At 50.0% G+C, this 17,403-nt stretch overlaps 1 protein-coding gene across 1 annotated transcript; it reads right to left on the bottom strand.

Moving 5' to 3' along the window:
- Positions 1 to 2,021: 2,021 nt before the first annotated feature.
- On the bottom strand, positions 2,022 to 17,365 carry LOC142825000 (uncharacterized). The gene is made up of 5 exons (XM_075916717.1): positions 17,127 to 17,365; positions 16,341 to 16,421; positions 6,201 to 6,327; positions 5,058 to 5,171; positions 2,022 to 4,494 (listed from the first exon to the last, which is right to left on the bottom strand). Exons 2-5 carry the CDS (start codon positions 16,362 to 16,364, stop codon positions 2,558 to 2,560), a joined length of 2,202 nt encoding a protein of 733 aa, XP_075772832.1. The 5' UTR covers positions 16,365 to 16,421; positions 17,127 to 17,365; the 3' UTR covers positions 2,022 to 2,557.
- Positions 17,366 to 17,403: the final 38 nt, after the last annotated feature.

Below are 17,403 nucleotides of genomic sequence, written 5' to 3'. Positions count from 1 at the left end.
CCACAGGCCAGGCCGCTCCCAGCTGCAAACACAGACACTGAGATCAGCTCCGGGGACACTCAGCCTCAGAGAGTCCCTCCAGCACCCAAAGGTTCAAACCGAAAATGATACACAATTCACTTCCTTCCTCCACCGGAAGAAAGAGACAGACAGCCTTCCACCTCCCCCCATCAGAAATCACACAGGCGGGGTTATCCTAGAAACCAGAAATCATGTTATTCAGTGAGAAAAGATGTCTCTTATGTGGTCCCAGAGGGAGCCAAAAGCACACAGCAGGTTAACAGGAAAATAACACAAAGCTCGCAATCTAAGCCAGAGTTACTAAAAACAGCACTGTGAAAGTAGAAAGAATTATACTATAAGAGAAAGATGAATTATGCTGTAATAATTGAATAAGTTGAAGGAATACTGTTTGTCTCTGAACAGGAAGAAGAAAAGTATGTTAATGTTGTTTGTAGGAATGCAGATTACAAAGTGCTAGCCAGAGTTAATAGGAAAAGGAACATTAGGTGTTAGGGAGAAAACAATTGAGATTGCTGTGTGCTTGATGTGGAAATGAAGAATACTTGAGTAGCCTCACACTAATTATGTGAAGTTTTGCCCCCCTTTTAATCCTGTTAATTTTGGCTTTCTTTTGACTGTATAAATCAAGGGGTTTGAACCTTGTATGGCACTCACATTTTCTCCATGCATTTTAGCAGAGCTTTGCTGAATAAACAGAGCGGTCTGACAAATCTGTGAGTCCTGTCTGACTTTGACAGCACAAAAATCACGATACAGTAAAAGTAAAATACAAAAGGGATTATCCCAACAACCATTTCTCGGTTGATTTCCTCAGTAAATCTGTGCTATGTCCTGCCAAGCTAAACTAAAAAACCATGTGACCCAACAGCCCTCACCAATAGAGAAAAACCCATAATCCAGGGTGGATTCTGGGAGAGGAGTGACCAGCCCCAGGGACACTCCCCTACAGGGAGCAGCCCCATATCAGTGGTGGAGCCCAACCCATGGGCTGGAGGAAGATGGGCGGGGCGGGGACAAATGTCTAAAGTGAAGGGGGGGCCTGGCCTCAGTGTCCTTCTCCTCATTTCCATGGCTGGGGGATCCTGGCTGCAAAGGAAGGGGAAGGAGGAGGGGGAGGGGGGACTTAAGCCAGGCAGAAGGAGCGTCTGGAGGAGTTTCCCCACGGCCCAGCAGCTCAGCAGCCAGGGCTGCAGCAGGGAGGAGGGGCTGCTGGGGGCTTTTCCTCCTCTGCCAGGGGGTTGCTGAGACCAGGCAGAGCCAGAGGATCATTGACCAGCTGCTGCTGGGTCCTCACCTCAAACACAGGCAGCTAGGTCCCTAGGAACCCCACCCCTCCCCCGATGGGTGTGGGAATGAAGGGGTGGGCTTATCACCCTGGCCAGCCCTAGTCAGGGCCCTGAGAGATTTTCCCCACTGTGAGGGGAGTCCCTGATGTCCCACATGGCGTGGGACATTTTTCATACTGACAACAGCTCCGAGGTTTCTTCCCTGTGTGGATTTGCAGGTGCCTGATACTCCAGGAGCAGCACGTGAAGCTTCCCTCACATTCAAGGTCTCGCTGTTGTGCGGGTCACTGATGTGTGACGTCAAATCAAACCTTTTCCTGCACTTAGGCTGTTCTTAGACTCCCATTGTGGGGAGTCTCATGTTTGGTTAGCATTGAGCATGTCCTGAAGCTTTTCCCACACTCAGGGAATTCAGGAAGCCTCTCTCCTGTGTGGATTCTCCCATGTTTGGGGAACTCACAGTATAATCCGAGCATTTGTGAGGCTTCTCCCCTGTGTGGATTCTCCCATGCTGAATAAGGCTTGAGTGCACTCACAGGCCAAGCATGTATGGGGTGGGTTCTCTGACGGGTATAGAAGGTTGATTTCCAACTGAAACTTTTCCCACACTCTGGGCATGTATAAGGCCGCTTTCCCGTGTGGATTCTCCTGTGTGTAATAAGGGCTGAACATGGTTTAAAGCTCCTTCCGCATTTTGTACCCTCCATAACATTTGTGAAGGGAAGTGGTGAAAGCTTATAGCCACTGAAAATCTACCTTTCTGTAGTTAATAAATATAATTATCTTTTACCTAAAACAATGGGTTTTGCTTGAAGTGCTGCAGCCAGAGGGAGGAGGTGTGGGGGGTGGGGCATTTCCTCCTCTGCTGGGGAGGTTACAGACCAGGCAGAGCCAAAGGGTCACTAACCAGCTGCTGCTAGGTCCTCACCCCAACTATGGGCATCTGGGTCCCTGGGAGCTAAGTGCCCCGGCTTGGTGTGGGAATGAGGGGATGGGCTTATCACCCTGGCCAGCCCTAATCAGGGCCCTGAGAGATTTTCCCCACTGTAAGGGGAGTCTCTGATGTCCCACATGGTGTGAGCTGCACTTGGAGCATTTTCCACACAAAGAACAGCTCCGAGGTTTCTTCCCTGTGTGGATTTGCAGGTGCCTGATACTCCAAGAGCAGCACAAGAAGCTTCCCTCACATTCAAGGTCTCGCTGTTGTGTGGAGTCAAATTGAATCTTTTCCTGCAGTCAGGCTGTTTCTAGTGTTTTTCACGCTTGTGAATTCTCCCATGATTGGCAAGTGACGAACTCTTACTGAAGCTTTTCCCACAGTCAACACATTTATGCAGCCTTTCCTCTGTGTGAGTTGTCCAATGTCTAATAAGCTGTGACTTCTGATTGAAGGCTTTTGCACAGTGTAAACATTTATGTGGTCTCTCCTCGTTGTGGATTCTCCCATGACTAGTAAGTTTTGTTCTGTCGAGAAAACTTTCCCCACATTTGAGACATTTATATAGTTTTTCATCTTTGTGTGTTTTCTGATGCTTAATAAGATGTGATGGACCAATAAAATCTTTCCCACACTCAAGGCATTTATAAGGTCTCTCTCCTGTGTGCACCCTATGGTGCAGAAGAAGGTGTGGCTTCTGAGTGAAGCTTTTCCCACACGTAAGGCATTTATAGGGTCTTTCCCCTGTGTGAGTCCTCTGATGTGTGGTAAGCCTTGAGCGCTCAATAAAACTTTTCCCACAGTTGAGGCATTTATATGGCTTGTCACCTGCGTGGCCTCTCTGATGCTTAATAAGGGGTGAGCGCTGACTGAAATCTTTCCCACACTCAAGGCATTTATAAGGTCTCTCTCCTGTGTGCACTCTCTGGTGTAGAGTAAGTTGTGACTTCTCAATGAAGCTTTTCCCACACTCAAGACATTTATAAGGTCTCTCTCCTGTGTGCACTCTCTGGTGTAGAGTAAGTTGTGACTTCTCAATAAAGCTCTTCCCACACTCCAGGCATTTAAAAGGTCTCTCTCCTGTGTGTACTCTCCAGTGTCTAATAAGCTCTGACTTCCGAATAAAGCCTTTCCCACACTCTAAACATTGATGTGGTCTCTCCCCTGTGTGGATTCTCCTATGATTAGTAAATTTTGTTCTGTCAGCATAACTTTTCCCACATTCGAGACATTTATACAGTTTGTCAACTTCGTGTCTTTTCTGATGCTTAGTAAGATATGATTGACAAATGAAATCTTTCCCACACTCAAGGCATTTATAGGGTCTTTCACCTGTGTGGATTCTCTTATGTTGAATAAGAGCTGAACTGTGTATAAAACTTTTCCCACATTCAAGGCATTTATAAGGTCTCTCTCCTGTGTGCACTCTCTGATGTAGAATAAGCTGTGACTTGTCAATGAAGCTTTTCCCACAGTCCAAGCACTTGTGGGGTTTCTCTCCTGTGTGGGTTGCTTGATGTCTAGTAAGTCCTGTTCTGTCAATGAAACTTTTCCCACAATCGAGGCATTTAAACGGTTTGTCACCTGTGTGGATTCTCTGGTGCTTAATAAGGGATGAGTAATGACTGAAATTTTTCCCACACTCAAAACATTTGAAAGGTCTCTCTCCTGTGTGTGCTCGGTGGTGTGTAATAAGGCATGACTTCTGAATGAAGCTTTTCCCGCAGTCCAAGCACTTGTGGGGTTTCTCTCCTGTGTGGATTGCCTGATGTCTAGTAAGTCCTGTTCTGTCAATGAAACTTTTCCCACAGTTGCATTTAAACGGTGTGTCACCTGTGTGGATTCTCTGATGTTTAATAAGGTGTAAGGGGTGGCTGAAATTTTTCCCACACTCCAGGCATTTATAGTATCTCTGGCCCCTGCGCAGTCTCTGGTCTACAATACGACTTGGCTCCCTCCCGAAACTTTCTCCACTGTCAAGGCACGTGTAGGGTTTCTCTTCATCGGGACGTGTCTGCTGGACTGTGCTTTCCTTGGCATCCTTCAATCCTCTACCACCTGGAATTAATTCATCTGGTGTCTTCTGCCTCTCTGACCTGCGTCGATCTCCCCAGGCACTTCCCTGTTCCAAGCCCTGGGGAAAACTCCCTTCAGCTCTTCTCAAGAATGTCTTCTGCAGCTCCACTTTCCCAGGACCTTCCTGCTCCTGATATTCCTCCTTGTTCTTACTCCCTGTCCTGTCACCTGCTGGGAGAGACAGTATCCAGGCAAAAGTCACTGAATGTGTCAGGGGAGAAATGTCAGAAAAGGGACCAGAAAAGGAGAAAACAAAACAGGGTGACTATTGGGGGGGAAGGGAAATTTCCCCTCTAATCTTTTCCATCTAGGTGTGTAATAATTTTATGTGCACTGAGGCACATGCAGATGTGCACCACCAATGAAAACACAAAACCTGGCTGTGGGCACTCTGCTAATCAGCTGGGCTGCCTTTGAACTTCTCCTGAGCAGCCGCACAAATGCCCAGCTTCCAGGGAACACTGTGGAAGGGAAAGAACATTGGATCCTGCCTTTACATCCCACCCAAACACTCCCAGGGAAGCAAAGTCAGGGAGGAAATTCCCACCAGCGAACAGGATGGGTGGGAAGTCCTGGCTGATATTTGCCTTGAAGCTACGACACCTGCTGATGGCAGCCCTGGTCTGGGCGAGATGGGGCAGAACCGAGGGCTCTCACTCACCGCACATTGGGGGAGTCCCACGTTTTCCCTCCACTTGCCAGATGTTTCTGTCTCAGTTTTCCTCGTTCCTCACCTGTGCAGGTAACTCTCGGGCTCTCCCCTCCCTCATCAGCCTGGAGATCCGGGACCCACGGCTCTTCTCTGCGTTCCAGCCGGGCAATCAGCTCAGGTTTGGAAATGGGGAGTTCTGCACGGGGGGTAAAATCAGGGCACATGGAGTCTTGGGAGAACGTTTGTCACACGGAACATTCCCTGAATTCAATGGGATTCTACGTGAGACTGTGCTAACTCAGACCCCTTAGGAGCAGATATCTGCTCTGTCACACCCTCACTACAAGTTATTGGGGCACATGTGTGACCAAGTGGGGATTGTTTTCGCTCTGCCATGTTGCATGTGAGTTCTACTGCCCTGCTGTAACCCCGTGTGTGTGCCTCAGTTTCCCTGGGCACTGCACCAATATCTAGATGGGGGAAGCTACCCTAGCCACAGCATGTACACAATGGCCCATGCTCTTTGTAGCCTGAGTCCAGGAAGGGGTGCAGCTAGGGGGCATCTTTTACCTGGGAAGGAGAATAAAAGGCAGAGGAGGGACTCGGGGGCCAGACTGCTAGGTGGGGGCTCAGGCACTCTCAGGTGGCTTGGAGTGAAGGGGGGGGGGGGTCAAGGGCCCTTGGCTGTGGGCCCCCCTCTCTCCAAGATGGGTTGTACTGGCTGCTCCTAGTTCCTGTGCTAACAAGTCTGTTCTATGCTGTGTCCCTGTAAACCAATAAAACCATCTGCTCTCCCTGTTGGCTGAGAGGCAAGTCTGGCTGTGGATGGGGCGTGCAGGGCCGAGTGGCTCCCCCTACTCGGTGACATCCTCCCACACACTTAGCTCAGGTGTTAAACTCCTCCCTATTTCCAAACCAGCAGAACCCAGAGCCCTCCCCAGGGACAGCAGGTGAATGGTGCACGGAGGAGAAACAACACAGGCAGGGTCATACCCTGCTCCTGGCCCTGAGGAAACTGCAGAAATGGGAGTGACTGAGCATGTCCATTGGGTTTCTGACTCCTCTGCCCCAATAGAAGGGGATGGTGATGAAAGTGTCTCTCACTCTGGAGCTGTGGGAGCTGTGACCCTTCTCCCTTAACTCAGCTCACCAGGGAAAACTGGACCAGAGTCAGATACGCAGACCCCCCCGGTGTCTTATAACCAAGGGGCTAGAACTCCCTTACCCAGCGATGCCAGAATCTCGTAGTTCTCCTGCATGACGTCCCTGTAGAGGGCTCTCTGAGCGGGGCCCAGCAGCGCCCCCTGCCCCGCGGTGAAATACACAGCCACCTCCTCGAAGGTCACCCGCATCTGCAACAACAAGAGTCCCCCGCTCAGCCCCTGCTGCCCCAGCCATGACCCTGCTCGTGGGAGAGGAAGCCTGGAGAAGCAGAATCCCACTTAGGGTAGCCAGTAGGCTGCAGGGGGTAGGAGAAGGGGAGAGCTGTTTGTGCCCCCAGCAGACAGAGAGGGGAGAAGGTTGCTCATTCGAGAGATGTTAAATGAATAGTTGAGTAACCTCATGAATTCCTATCAGTTACTCAAACAAAATACAGGACTATGTAGCACTTTAAAGACTAACAAGATGGTTTATTAGGTGATGAGCTTTCGTGGGCCAGACCCACTTCCTCAGATCAAATAGTGGAAGAAAATAGTCACAACCATATATACCAAAGGATACAATTAAAAAAAATGAACACATATGAAAAGGACAAATCAAATTTCAGAACAGAAGGGGGATGCAGGGAGGGGAAATGTCTGTGAGCTAATGGTATTAGAGGTGATAATTGGGGAAGCTATCTTTGTAATGGGTAAGATAGCTAGAGTCTTTGTTGAGACCCCCGCGTAGAGTGTCGAATTTTAGCATGAATGACAGTTCAGAGGATTCCCTTTCAAGTGCAGATTTAAAAGGCTTCTGAAGCAGGATGCAGGTAATTAAGTCGTTGAGACAGTGTCCTTTCTGGTTGAAATGGCAAGAAACTGTTTTTTCTTTGTGATCCTGTCTAATATCTGTTTTGTGGGCATTGATCCTTTGGCGAAGTGTCTGAGACGTTTGTCCAATGTACAAAGCAGATGGACACTTTCGGCACATGATGGCATAAATTATATTTCTGGATGCACAGGAATGTGTGTTCTTGATCTTATAACTCACTTGGTTAGGTCCAATAATGGTATCAGCAGAGTGAATATATGCCTTTGTATCAGGGGGTGCCTGGCAGGAGGTGCGTGGCCTATCAGCATGGGGTACCAGGCAGGAGCTGGTGCTTGAGGGGAGCCAGTTTAAAAACCAACTCCCCTCGTGGACCAGCTGTCTGTCGCCCTGTATTGCTGCCTCTGATACAGCAACACAGGGTGGCAGCAGCCCCTGTCTGGGCGGGTGGGTCTGAGCTCCAAGACTTGGAACGAGCCAGAACTAAGCTGGGCTGCCTGCCTGCCTACCTCCTAATACACTTTAAATACAGAGCCATAGCGGGGTAGGTCCAGGACCCAGTGAGAGCCAGCCCAGAGCTGAGCTGCTGGCTAGCTTGCTAAAAAATTTACTGCCGGGGGGAGGAAGAGATGTAGTTTATAGCTACAGTGACCATATTTTCTGAACCAAAAATAGGGACACATTAGTCATGCCCCCTGACACCACTAGCCAAACCCTTGACCCCTTAGGTCCCACCTGCCACAGGAAGTCTCACCCCTGGGGGTAGTACTTCTAGGGTCAAGATGGACACATGACCTGAAGTAAAGGGTGACATGTGACCCCTCTAAGAACTCCTCCCATCATCCTCTACCAATAGGGATGGATCTGGGCACTATAGAAGCCCCCCATGCAACTATACTGCAATTGCATTAACCCAGGCCCCAGACCTAGGGTCCCATGACACTGCAGCACTAGGGACCCTAGTTCTCATCTTGATTCAAGATCAGAACCCAGATCCGAGACCTATTACTTTGCAGTGTAGATGCAGCCCCATTTGATTTAGAGCCTGGGAATCATCCAGAACTATCCCACAATTTCATGGGACAACTTCCTTAGGCCTCTTAACGAATGATGCTTACCAGTTCCAATTAACTAATAATCAGAGGGGGGTTAGGGCAGCTCTGCACCTGCTGCAGACAGGGAGCTGCTCCAGCCCCACTGCAGACAGGGGTTGCTGTGGACAGGGGCTGTTCCGGAGGGGGGCTGGGAGCTGGCAGCAGCCCCAGTGTGACCTAACATTAACCGCTTAACCGACGAATGGGAATTTACATCCCTAATGAGATGTACTACAACTGCCTTTTTTGAAGTTACTGCAAAACTATCAAGTATCCTCTGTTTCCACAAGCCAGAATGACAATAATGAACTAACCACGGCAATAACAGGATGGAGAAGACCATGTCACTAATCCTCACCACCACTGCTTGAAAGGTACATTTCCGATGGAGATCAATTGGGGGCTGGGCTATTTTATATGTAAAGCTACTGAGAAATGTATACGTCAATACCACGATGGCAATGCCTATATTATGTAAATAATACCTAATAATAATTGCCAAATGAGATCACTTCCCAAGCTGCGTACGAAGGGTCTGATCCAATTTAAATTTTAAGCGAGGAGTGGGCTCAAAGCAATCTGTTGACATTATCCAAGAAGATCCAGTTAACATTTAGTCACCCTTCAAAAATCAGTCCAGTCAGTCAAAACCCCACTGCATGGTAGAGGCAATCCTTGAAAAAAATTGGCAAGACTTTGAATTGACTTCTTCTGACAGCAGTGCTTTCGCTAACGTGGGGTCTTTAACACAGGTTTCACTTTGTGTGTCAGGAAAACTTAGAAATGTGGTGTCATAGCTAACTCCATTCAAATCTAGGCAACATGCAGCCCAAAGACAGAAGAACAAATCCCTTGAAAATGGAAGGCAAAACACCTCACCTCTTCACAGAGCTCACAAAGGGCTTGTTCCTCCAGACACACAAGTCACGACAATCCTCTCTGGAGAGGCACGATACATCCTGCCTCTCTGTGGACATGCCAAGTGTTTTCACGTGGCGTTTTAACACGTGGTTTAAATCATCAACTGCTTAGATGAAGAAGACTCAAAGACTCCATCATCCACACAGGAGTGATGTGGTGATTTCACCTCTGTAGTAACAGACCTGATCTCTCTGTGGGCTCCTCTGGAGCAGCAGGGAGCCTTGGAGGGGAGCCTGGACTACTCTGCCTTGTCCAAAGTGTGGATTTTTGGCCTGTTTCAAGTATGGTGCGACAAAGCTTGCAGGCAGAGCCCAAAAGTCAGGAAATGTTTTGCATAACAATGCAGATGAAGCATGGTACACGAGACCACGTCAAGAAAACACAGGACAAGCGACCTTGTACTGGTACTTGTTTCTGATAAGCAAAAAGTATAAATGCAGTCATAAAACTGTCAACTACGCACATAGCAGCAACATCCTGAGCAGCACGATGTACCACAAACAGGGGCATTGGGCATTTTACGTATCCTACACAATGGCTGCGTCTAGACCGGCATGATTTTGCGCAAATACTTGTAACGGAAAAGTTTTTCTGTTAAAAGTATTTGTGCAAAAGAGCGTCTATACTGGCACGTGCTTTTGCACAAAAGCATCAGTGCCAGTGTAGATGCTCTCTTGCGCAAGAAATTAACTTGGCTGTCTACACTGGCCCTCTTGCGCAAGAATACTTGCGCAAGAGGGCTTATCCCTGAGCGGGAGCATCAGAGTATTTGTGCAAGAACCACTGATTTTGTGCAGTACCAAGTCAGTGTTCTTGCACAAATACTCGCGGCCAGTGTAGACAGGCGGCAAGATTTTGCGCAAAAGCACTTGCTTTTGCACAAAATCTTGCCAGTCTGGATGCATCCAAGATGTAATCAATTGGTATATATTATTAGAACAACCAACTCTCGCTTTGCTATAAATTGGGCTTAGTAAGAACAATTGGTGGTAGGGAATGGGCAGGATTGCCCCACACGTCCTATTCAATGTAACTAGAAGTAATAAGGCGCTTCACACCAGCGGCCCAGTGTGTGGCGTTCCAATGCGTGGGAAGAAACAGAACCACGACCTCCTGCCTGGCACTGTAGGTAGCGTATGGGTGAAGTTTATTATTGTATATAGTAGATCTTTTAGTAATTCCTTTTGCATAGCTTTGCGTGGTATTCATTGCTTTAGAATTGATAATATTTAAGGTTTAAATTGAATAGTAATTGTTCTTAAGGCTTGTAAAACAAACAACTATATTAACTTCTTAAAGCCTGCAATAAATAAGAAAGGGTTAAGTACCCCTGGCGTGTCCTGGTTTCACTTGGATGTAAAATAAATCGAACCACATGACAAGCCTGCAGCAGTCTCTCCGGAGGAGAGGCTAGGAGTGCCTCTATTTCAGTAGTTCTTAAACTTTTTTACCCCTGGACCAACTGGCTCAATATAAACCTTTTTGTGGACCACCAGTTTCTGCGAAACTTATCATTAATTACATACTTACACCCGAGCCATTTTGCTAGTGCTGCATCTGGGGAGAACAGTTTAATTTAAATTATTAAACAGATTAAGCGTTTTAGCTTTCTCATATTAGTTTATCAAATTTCATTTTAAATAAAGCAAAATATTTATTTTACTTTCCAACACAAAATGTTTCACTGGTTTTTTTTATTTATGGCGGTGGTGGGCAACCTTTTTTGGGTTGGGGATCACTGACCCACAGAAAAAAATCGGTTGGGGACCACACAAGCAAGAAGCAAGGCAGCACTGAGGTTCAGGTCTTCCCACAGGTCAGATTTACTTTTTTGGTGGATTTTATGGACCCCCTTAGGTTCTAGGATAGGGACAAAAATGAGGGGCTCATGTTAGGATTGAAAGTTTTATCCTTTTTATATTTGTATTTTTAGGTTTAATAATGTAGCAATGTAAGGTAACATATCACATTTAAACTAAGCCCTTTTGTTTTAAAATTTAGTGAGTTTAGTAAGTAAGGAAATAGAGTTTTGGTATCATGTCTATGTTAATGAGACTAGACGGATGTTGAAGGCTGAAGTTTTAATTGTTTGATTTACAATGCCTCTTGTTTTGCCCAATATGAGATACTAATGTTATGCATTTCTTCCACAGGCCTTGTAAAAGATTGTTTATGTATGGAAGTAGTATGTATGTGTCGAGATAAAGGTGCGAAGGTTATTTCTCAGGACCAGATGGCCAAAGAAGGAGGGGAGAGCGTGGGTGAAAACAGACTGATTGGCATCAGAAGAACCATCAGTTACCAACCATCAGTTACCACCAGCAGGGCCAAAGAGTGATCGGGTTGGCAGACTGACGGCTTTAAAGTGAAGCAAGTACCCCTAAAAGACAATTGATGACAGGATGAGCTTTGGAAATGTTCTGGGAATGATTGACATCAACAAGATAACACGCCGGTCACAGACTGACACAGCGGAATCCATAGACTTCAACAGAGAAAAGGATTATAAAAGCAGGATGCTTTGCTATGGAACTTTGTCATCTTGCCACCAACTCCGGATGAGCATCAGATCGTGACCGACAAAAGGCCCTGCTCTCCTTCTGTGTTCAATCTAGCTGGCCGCTACGGCTACGTCTAGACTGTAAGCCTTTTTCGAAAAAGAGCATCTGGACTACAGCCAGTACTTTTGAAAAAGCAAGCCGCTTTTCCGAAAGAGAGCACCCAGGCAGTCTGGATGCTCTCTTTCGAAAAAGCACAGTTTGCATTACGTAACGCCTTTTTCAAAAGAGCACATTAAAAAAAAAAAGGCGTTATTACTCATAAAGCTAGGTTTCCCGTGGTCGAAAAAACTGCCGCATTCTTTCAATTTACTTTCAAAAGAACACGGCAGCAGTCTAGATGCAGGTAAAGATTTTTTTGAAAAAAGGCCACTTGTTTAGAAAAATCCCTGTAGTCTAGACACACCCTAGATTAATACAGACTCTGGACTGGTAACTATAACATTGTCTGGCAGGACTGTGTGTGTGAGTGAGTGACTGAAAAGCATATGCAACTGTTGTGTTCTCAATAAATGCAGTGTACTGCCTTTTCCCCTATAAAAGATCTTCTGTGCTTCATTTAAGCATAACATTCAGTGTGCAGGACAGGGCTGCCAGTGAATGGGATAGGGATGGGGGTGCAGGATCTGGGAAGGAGATGGGGGGACAAAAGGCGGAAACGTTGTGAGGTCTGGGTGGCAGGTAGGGTGCAGAAGCAGGCTGGGAGTAAGGTGTCTGGCCAGGTGAAGGGAGCAGAAGCAAGGGAGGGAGCAGTGTGTGGCCAGGAGGGAGGGTGCAGGAGCAATAGTGGATGCCAGACCAGGGTGGGGGTATGGTGTCTGGCCAGGAGGAAGGGTGCAGGAGCAGATCGGGGATAGGGTGTCTGGCCAGGAGGGAGGTTGCAAGAGCAGGCGGGGGTAGAGACTGCACTTCCCTGGTCCATCACCCTCAGGACCTGACTGATCCCGGTTGAGGATTTTTCTCCAGACCAGGCCACTTCAGGCCCCCTGTTGCCATCCCCCCACTACACTTCCTGGTACCCCCACTTCCTCCAGCCCAGCATTGGCTCCCTGCACCCCACTCCCCTGCAGCCCAGCTGAGCCGAGCGCCCGTTCCCAGTGACCCTCCTCCCCTGCAGCTCTGCTGAGCCACGTGAGGTTCCCTGTGAGCCGTCCCCCCGCCCAGCTAAGCCAAGTGCCGGTTCCCAGTGCCCCCCCCCACACACACACACAGCCCAGCTGAGCAAAGTGCCAGTTCCTGGCACCCCCCACTCCTGCAAATTACTTGCTTTTGCACACACCCAAGAGGCATAGCCTCCCGCTGCTCCTATTGGCAGATTCTGGAGCAGCAAGGAAATCTGCAGGAAGTTTCCCCGACTCCTATTTTCCCAGCTGAGGGAGGGGAAGGGGAACAGCAGTCTGCCGCTGCTTCTAGCTACCTTTGGAATCTTGGGACTTTTGGGGACATTTCAGTGCCGGCATGGGAGCACCGTGACAGATTAAAAATCGGGACCGTCCCCGAAAATCCAGGACAGATGGTCAGCATATCTATAGCATTAACCCATAAGCTTTTGCTCATTGGTTAATCAGTTAATTGACTATGCTATTACAGCCGTAGCTCATTCCTCACATGCCTGACAGGCACAGGCTGCTCCGGGAAGCAGAGCGCTGAGCTGGGGGCAGGGACAGGAATCCTGACAGCTTTGTCACATCACTGGAATATAATGTGAGCAGCCAGGTCACTGCTGCACCCACTAATAGGTGTTTGCTCCACGTTCTAGACAAAGTGGGCCTTGTGAGGTGTCAAATGAAAGCTTATGCTCTCCTGATTCTATGTCTGCTACTCATATACATGTGTGATTTTTGCATGTGAAGTGATGAATATGGGCTCTGTTCTTGTATTTTGAATGTTCTCTGCCTAGGAGGGAGCAATGGGCCAGGACTGTCTATTATGAGGGATGATTGTTCAGTGAATGGCTGTGCTAACTAGCAGTGCTTCATAGACAATGGCTCTCAGAGTGGTCAACATACACCTGAGGAATGCATCTGGAAACCTGCAAACCAGCCAGTCTGTCATGGCTACTTGCATGAGAGAGAGACAGACAGACAGGTCACTTAATCGTGTGACCAGCTCCAGTTTGGGAAGCCCCAGGAATATAACACCATGAGGCCATCTCCATCTTGTCTTCAATCCTGCTCCTGATTCCATCCCTGCTAGGGACAGAGAGCCGGGAAGGATTTGCTGACCCGTCCTGACACAGGATGTACACCAGAGACTTTTGAGCTGACAGTTTGTAACATCACTGCTAAGAGTCTGCATCAAGCACTTGGGGATTGATGCATGTAACGTATTCTCTTTAACAATATACAGGACTATGTAGCACTTTAAAGACTAACAAGATGGTTTATTAGATGATGAGCTTTCGTGGGCCAGACCCACTTCCTCAGATCAAAGGCCCACGAAAGCTCATCATCTAATAAACCATCTTGTTAGTCTTTAAAGTGCTACATAGTCCTGTATTTTGTTTCAGCTACACCAGACTAACACGGCTACGTTTCTATCTAACAATGTCACTCTCAACCTTTTCTTTCTTTTATTAATAAACCTATAGATCAGTGCTTCCCAATTTTATTTGGCCATGGAACCCCTAGGGTTGCCTTTAAAAAAAGGCCCCCGCCACATTTCGTCGAGAAAAAAAACACACCCCCGTCACTGTGATTCCTGCTCTGTCTCTTTAACAGGGGACAGGGGAGTGCTGGCTCTTTGTGGATCACTTGCTCCCTTCCTCTCTCCACCTATCCCCCTCCCCCCCAGGGTTCCTCGGAGCACCAATTGGGAATCACTGCTTTAGATTTGGCCTACCATGCTCTTGTGCGTAAGGTCTGAGGCATAAATTGCTCTGGGACCATGACTGGTCCTTTGGGACTGGGAGGACCTGTTCAGAGTTGATGAGATTGGGTATTCTAACCTCTCACCTGTGCAAGGTCTGAGTCTGCTTCTGGCACAGAGAAAGCTGGGGTGTCGGTGGGGTTTTGCTGGCCACATTGGCAGCTGACGTGCTGTGTGATGGGTGTGTTGCCTATGTAGGAAAGGACTCCGGTCATGGGCTGCAAGCAGGGCTGGCTCTAGGTTTTTTGCTGCCCCAAGCAAAAAAATTCCCCCCTCCTTTTTTTGTTGGCTTTTACACGTTTGCACTTTGCAGTGGTTTTTTGTTTGTTTCTTTGTTTTTTGTTTTCATCCTGGCATTTTAGCCCTATAAATAGCAAATATAATTTTAATTATTTTTTTTCCATAAAGGCAAAGGCACTTCAAGGAAACTCCCCCTCCCCTTTCACTCGCTGCTGGGTTACAACAGCCTTTTCCCTCCCCTGTCCAGCCCCTCCCTATAGACAAGGACCCCTCACTCCAGACTCACAGGAGGAGCAGAGTGCAGGGACAGCACAGAGCCAGAGGGGCATGGAGACTGGGGGAAGCAGGGAAACTGGGGTGCTGGGTTGTGCACAGCCAGAGGAGTGCAGTGAACAGTGTGGGGCGTACAGGGGTGGTGCGGGGAAAAGGAGGCACAGAGCCAGAGGGACACAGGGATTGGGGGAGCAGGTTGTGGGGTGCAGGGGAGGCACAGGGAATGGGATGCAGGGAATGAGAGGGGCAGAGAGATTGGGGTCCAGGGGCAGTGAAGGGAATGGGGGGCACAGACCCAGACGGGCACAGGGAAAAGGAGCTGCAGGGTGCAGAGGGTACGCAGAGCTAGAGGGGCGCGGGGACCAGGGTGCAGGGGTGGTGCAGGGAATGGGCGGCGCAGAGCAGAAGGATGCATGGAATGGGGGGAGCGGGGTGCAGCGGAGGCACAAGGAATGGGATGCGGGGAATGGGAGGGGCAGAGGGATCAGGGTCCAGGGGCAGTGTGGGGCACAGACCCAGAGGGGCACAGGAATCAGGGGAAGCAGGGTGCGGGGTGCAAGGATGGCGCAGAGCCAGAGAACAGGGAGAGCAGGGGGACTGGGGTGCAGGGCAGGCACGGGGAATGAGAGGGACAGAGAGATCGGGGTCCAGGGGCATTGAGGGGATTGGGGGGCACAGACCCAGAGAGGCACAGGGATCAGGGGGAGCAGGGTGCAAGGGTGGTACAGAGCCAGAGAGCCAGGAAACAGGGTGACTGGGGTGCAGGGCAGCAGGGTGTGGGGTGCAGGGAAGGCACAGGGAACAGGCGGTGTGGAGCCAGAGGGGCATGGGGCGGGCTCAGCGAGCTGGGCAGCTGGCAGGGAGCGGTCTCTCGCTGGTGACGGGGGCTAGGGCTGCGTCAGGACTGGAGCCGACGGGGCAGGGCGAAGCGTAGGCGCACAGTGCTCCACAGCCAACTCCCTGGGACACGCAGCCAGAGCCAAGCTCCCACGGCCCTTTAAAATCAGCGGAGTGGGGCAGGGTGGGGCGGGGCAGCTGCTTACCTGGAAATGTGCCGCCCCAAGCACGTGTTTGATTTGCTGGTGCCTAAAGCTGGCCCTGGCTGTCAGTAGCCCTGGTTTTGAGCAATTTGCCCTGAAAAGACCCTCTCAGTGGTGCCCAGACCCAACCTGATATATTTACATTTCACAGCAGCCTCTGGCCGGTGGAGTCAGACTCCGGCCCTGGGAGCCTAGGTAGTTTTCCCTTCCCTGGGTCAGAAATGGGGCAACATCACCCTCTTCTCCCAGCCAATGGGCCTGTTCAGAAAATCAGCCTCTGATTGAATGTGTTCCTGAAGGTTTATCACACCCTGTCACCTCGCCCTCCCTCCAGGTGTGTTTCCTGCCCCTCCCCTCTACAGTAAGTCCCACCCCTTGCAGCTCCCTGAAAATCCCCTACCTGAGCTGGCTTCATCACAGCCATTACCCTGCCTTGTCTTCTGGGCCGATCTGGAGCAAAACGTGGACGTGATTCCTCAGCCTGTCAGGGCAAGGGAGAAGGTTACAAAAGGGGCCACTTGAATCCATGTAAAACCGCAACCCCTCCCACTTCAGACTCTCTCCCCGCAGACAGACACTGGGTTCTGTCAGGCTGGGAAAAGCCTCAGTCAGTTTGTTACAGCCCAGACCTGACCCCTCGCACCTGCACTGAAACACGTGGCCCTTTTAACTCCCCCCCACACACACACACACAGACCCCAAGGGCAGACTCTCTAAGAAAAATGTTAGGAAAGAGCAGCATCAAAGGAGCCACTTTGGGGGATCCCCAACACTAGACCCAAGGGCAACACATCCCCCAAGCTTCTGAGCCTTGAGGGGGCCCCCCCTCAGAACTGTCAGGCTTGTCCAACCAGTTTCCGGGGGGGGGGGGGGGGGGGGAGAAAATTCCCCACTGGCTGCTGGGTGGGGCAGCCCCTAACTCTCCCTCACCCCATAGGGGAGGGGCGTTGCCTTGTGTCCCCGCCCCGTTCCCTCAGCCAGGCTGATCTGGTTCCCAGTCTCTCTTCCCTATGACCCTCCCCCATCACCTCCTCCATTCCAGCCCTATAATCCCCCCGCCCCGTGCATCCGCCTCCTGCCCGCACCCTCCTGCACCGTTTCCTCCTCCTGCAGCCCGGGGCCCGCTCCTCGGGTGTGTGTGGGGGGGAATAGGCGGGGAGGGGAAGGGAGAGGGGGTGTCTCTTACCTGCCCCCAATTGCTGCCCGTCCTGGGTCAGGGGCTGGGCCAGGCAGGAGCTGGCCCAGCTGGGGGCACCGCCCCGGGAGCGGCTACCGGGGAGCAGGGGGCCCACGCCAGAAGCGCAGCCATCTCCCCTGCCCAGGGAAGGCAGCGTGCGGGGCCAGCTGCAGCCAGCGTTCCACAGCACGTGCCCCGCGTCCGGCTGAGACCAGCCCCTTGGCACGCGCCTCCCGGCTCCCTTCCCCCCGTTAACCAACTGCGTTCCAGCCCCTGCCCGCCTACG

Source organism: Pelodiscus sinensis, unplaced genomic scaffold, assembly GCF_049634645.1.
Source record: "Pelodiscus sinensis isolate JC-2024 unplaced genomic scaffold, ASM4963464v1 ctg177, whole genome shotgun sequence".
NCBI classification, from domain to species: Eukaryota; Metazoa; Chordata; order Testudines; family Trionychidae; genus Pelodiscus; species Pelodiscus sinensis.
This window is presented reverse-complemented; position numbering and strand designations above follow the sequence as displayed.

Excerpts from the sequence above, each read along its gene's own strand:
- LOC142825000 (XM_075916717.1), bottom strand. The coding sequence starts at position 16,364 with ATGGCTGTGATGAAGCCAGCTCAG. Across the intron at positions 5,172-6,200 it reads CGAGATTCTGGCATCGCTGG|AACTCCCCATTTCCAAACCT; the intron begins GTAAGGGAGTTC and ends CCCCCCGTGCAG. Across the intron at positions 4,495-5,057 it reads CCCGAGAGTTACCTGCACAG|CAGGTGACAGGACAGGGAGT; the intron begins GTGAGGAACGAG and ends TGTCTCTCCCAG.